Source organism: Epinephelus lanceolatus, chromosome 14, assembly GCF_041903045.1.
Source record: "Epinephelus lanceolatus isolate andai-2023 chromosome 14, ASM4190304v1, whole genome shotgun sequence".
Lineage (NCBI taxonomy): Eukaryota > Metazoa > Chordata > Actinopteri > Perciformes > Serranidae > Epinephelus > Epinephelus lanceolatus.
The window spans coordinates 29689627-29692208 of record NC_135747.1 but is presented as its reverse complement, the minus strand read 5'-3'; the positions used below and the strand labels follow the sequence as shown (position 1 = coordinate 29692208).

Sequence of the window (2582 nt, the reverse complement as noted above, 5' to 3'; positions counted from 1 at the left end):
AGTGTTAGTTTTAGTTTCTTTTTTAAATTATAATACTAGGGGGTATTTAGGGCAAGATTTAAGACGTGTAGAGTGGGTATTATGATTAAAACAACACTTCGTGAAAGCAGTTGACTCATACTCCTATAGACATCCCAGTTTCAGTAAACTGACATGCATCGATGCCTCCTCGTGCTTGTTGTGTTGACGAATTTGACCAAATTCCCTGATGTTTTTATTTTATTTAAGTTACTTTTGTTAGTACACAATATCATTTTAGTTGTGGGGTTTCTTTTTTGTCTTAAAGTTTAATTTTTTATTTTAGTTTAGTTTTCTCACACCTAGTTTTAGTTAATTATAATATCCTAGACACACACACACACACACACACACAAGAGTAAAAAAGAAAAGTTCTGAGAGTATTTTTTATTATAGAAAAATAGTTTTTATAAAAACAAATAAGTTATGAATTCCAGCAGCTGCTTTGTATTTTTTTTCCTCTATTAATAACATCTCTTGCCTTCAACACACTCTTGTCCTGTCTCTCACTCTCTCATGCACACACACTTACGCACGCACACACACACACACACACTCTCTTTTGCCTGTGGTGGTCATCTCCCAGTCCTTGAAGATCCCCCACATACAGTAGTTGCAAATTCAGTCTCTAAAACATCCTCTCCATCCTGCCCTCACCTCCCCACCTAGTCAGAGCTCTGGAGCGTGTCAGTCCCCTCTGGCAGCTGGATGTGCTGAATTCATGTCTGGTCCACTGTGGACTTGTCCTCTACTTCCCGTAGAACATCTCCATGAGCACCTCCTCGATGCTGACGGTCCCTATAACGGGTCTGAAGAAGAGCTGAGCGACCACCGGCGGGCTGATGGCCCTCAGCATGGACAGGGCTATGAGCAGCTTGGCGAACCGAGTGGTGTCCTCGCGGTGGATCAGCCGGACGTGCTCGTTGAGAGCCTGGTGCGCCTCCCGACGCAGGGACTGGATGTAGTGGAGGCAGCGCAGACCCTCCACATCTGGGGGAGAGATTAAGGGAAGAAGGGGTGAGATGAGAGGAAAGAAAGGCTCTGTCAGGTTGCCACAGATGGTGTAAATACGACAGCTGTCAGCAAGAAGATGCGATAAAATCCCTAAATACTTAAGTAGGTATCTAATTTCAGTGACGCACATGTTGCTGTTTGGAAGCATGACTGTCTCTACACTATGCTTCTTATTTATTATCCAAATGAGTGTATAATAAACCCAGCCTGAGTGGAGATAGTTGGAGCCTGAATAACTTTGACGCACAGGTGTCGAGGAGCCTACATACCTGGGTTGAACAGCACAGCTCCTTTCAGATACGCATACTCCTTGGTACTGATATCTACACTCCAGCACTTCTTCAGGAACGCTTTGATCGCTTCGATATCCACGACAGAGACCCCGGCCGCCCCCCTGCTCTGGCCGGCCAGCACCTCGCTCTGCCTGTCCGGTACACCCGTGAGGATGCGCTGCAGCATGCTGGGCTCCACGGTCTCCGTGGTCTCAAAGTCCACCCGGTCTTGCGCCAGCCCCAGCACGAGCAGAGGCGCCCATCCGCTCCGGATCAACATCAGCTGGTCGTCCTCGGGCAGCTCGCGGAAGCAGGGCACGTTTTTCACGAAGCGCAGCGTCTTCACCAGCACCGCCGAGGCGGCTTTGCACGTCACCTGCGGGGAGCGCAGGATGCCTCGGCGGCGCGTCGAGCCGCAGGAGCACGCCTGCTGCCGGAGCTCCTGCAGCGAGGCTGGGGCGGCGGTGGCAGAGGAGGAGGAGGAGGAGGTCTTGTTGAGCAAGTGTTGCAATGTTTGTTGTTGGGGATGTTGTTGTTGTTGTTGTTGTTGTTCCTCGGTGGGCACAAGGTTGTCACTCTTCAAAATGCTGTAGAGGATGCTGTTGTTGTTCCGGCCGCTGGCACCCCGGCAGCGGCAGCCCTCCAGCGTGGCCATGGCCGCTGGCCGCTCTACATGGGCCGGAGCTCCGCGCGTCCCGCTGTCTCTTTGAAGCGCAGGAGGTCGGGCGACAGAGGTAGCGCTGTTTTCTTAGCCCCTGTTAGCCCCGAGTGAAGGGCAGCACGTTTATATTAGCTCCTGTCTGTCCCTGAGCTTTGAGAGCTGCCTCAGACTCTCTCCATATTCCGCCTCCCTGTTCTCAGGCACCTCCTCTTCCTCCACCTCCTCCTCTTCTTCCTCTGTAACACACACACACGCCTAAAAAGACGCACACACTTTCTAGGGCTCTCACATATTCAAAGACGCCTAATAAAATTATATTTTTCCAAAAAAGAGAAAAAAAATCAAACAATTTAGAACAGCTAAAATATTTCTTTGCCTCAAAAGGTTGAGAAAAGTTCAAATTAAAACACAAAATATGTGACTTAGCCCAACTGCACAATGTATCACAGCTAAAAGCAAAAAAAAAAAGCAGCAGTCAATAGGTCTGCTTAATTAAACAGATTGTGTTATTAACTGAAAGTGAAGAGAAAAGGCAGCCGGAGAGAGACAGAGACAGACAAGGAATCAGAGCCCAGTGCTATTCTCAGCATTACCTTGACTCTCCGGCAGCACTGTTC

At 48.9% G+C, this 2582-nt stretch overlaps 1 protein-coding gene across 1 annotated transcript; it reads right to left on the bottom strand.

Annotated features, from left to right (window-relative positions):
• Positions 1 to 378: 378 nt before the first annotated feature.
• On the bottom strand, positions 379 to 2195 carry nr0b1 (nuclear receptor subfamily 0, group B, member 1). Its single transcript, XM_033617070.2, has 2 exons — positions 1302 to 2195; positions 379 to 1008 (listed from the first exon to the last, which is right to left on the bottom strand). Exons 1-2 carry the CDS (start codon positions 1957 to 1959, stop codon positions 767 to 769), a joined length of 900 nt encoding a protein of 299 aa, XP_033472961.2. The 5' UTR covers positions 1960 to 2195; the 3' UTR covers positions 379 to 766.
• Positions 2196 to 2582: the final 387 nt, after the last annotated feature.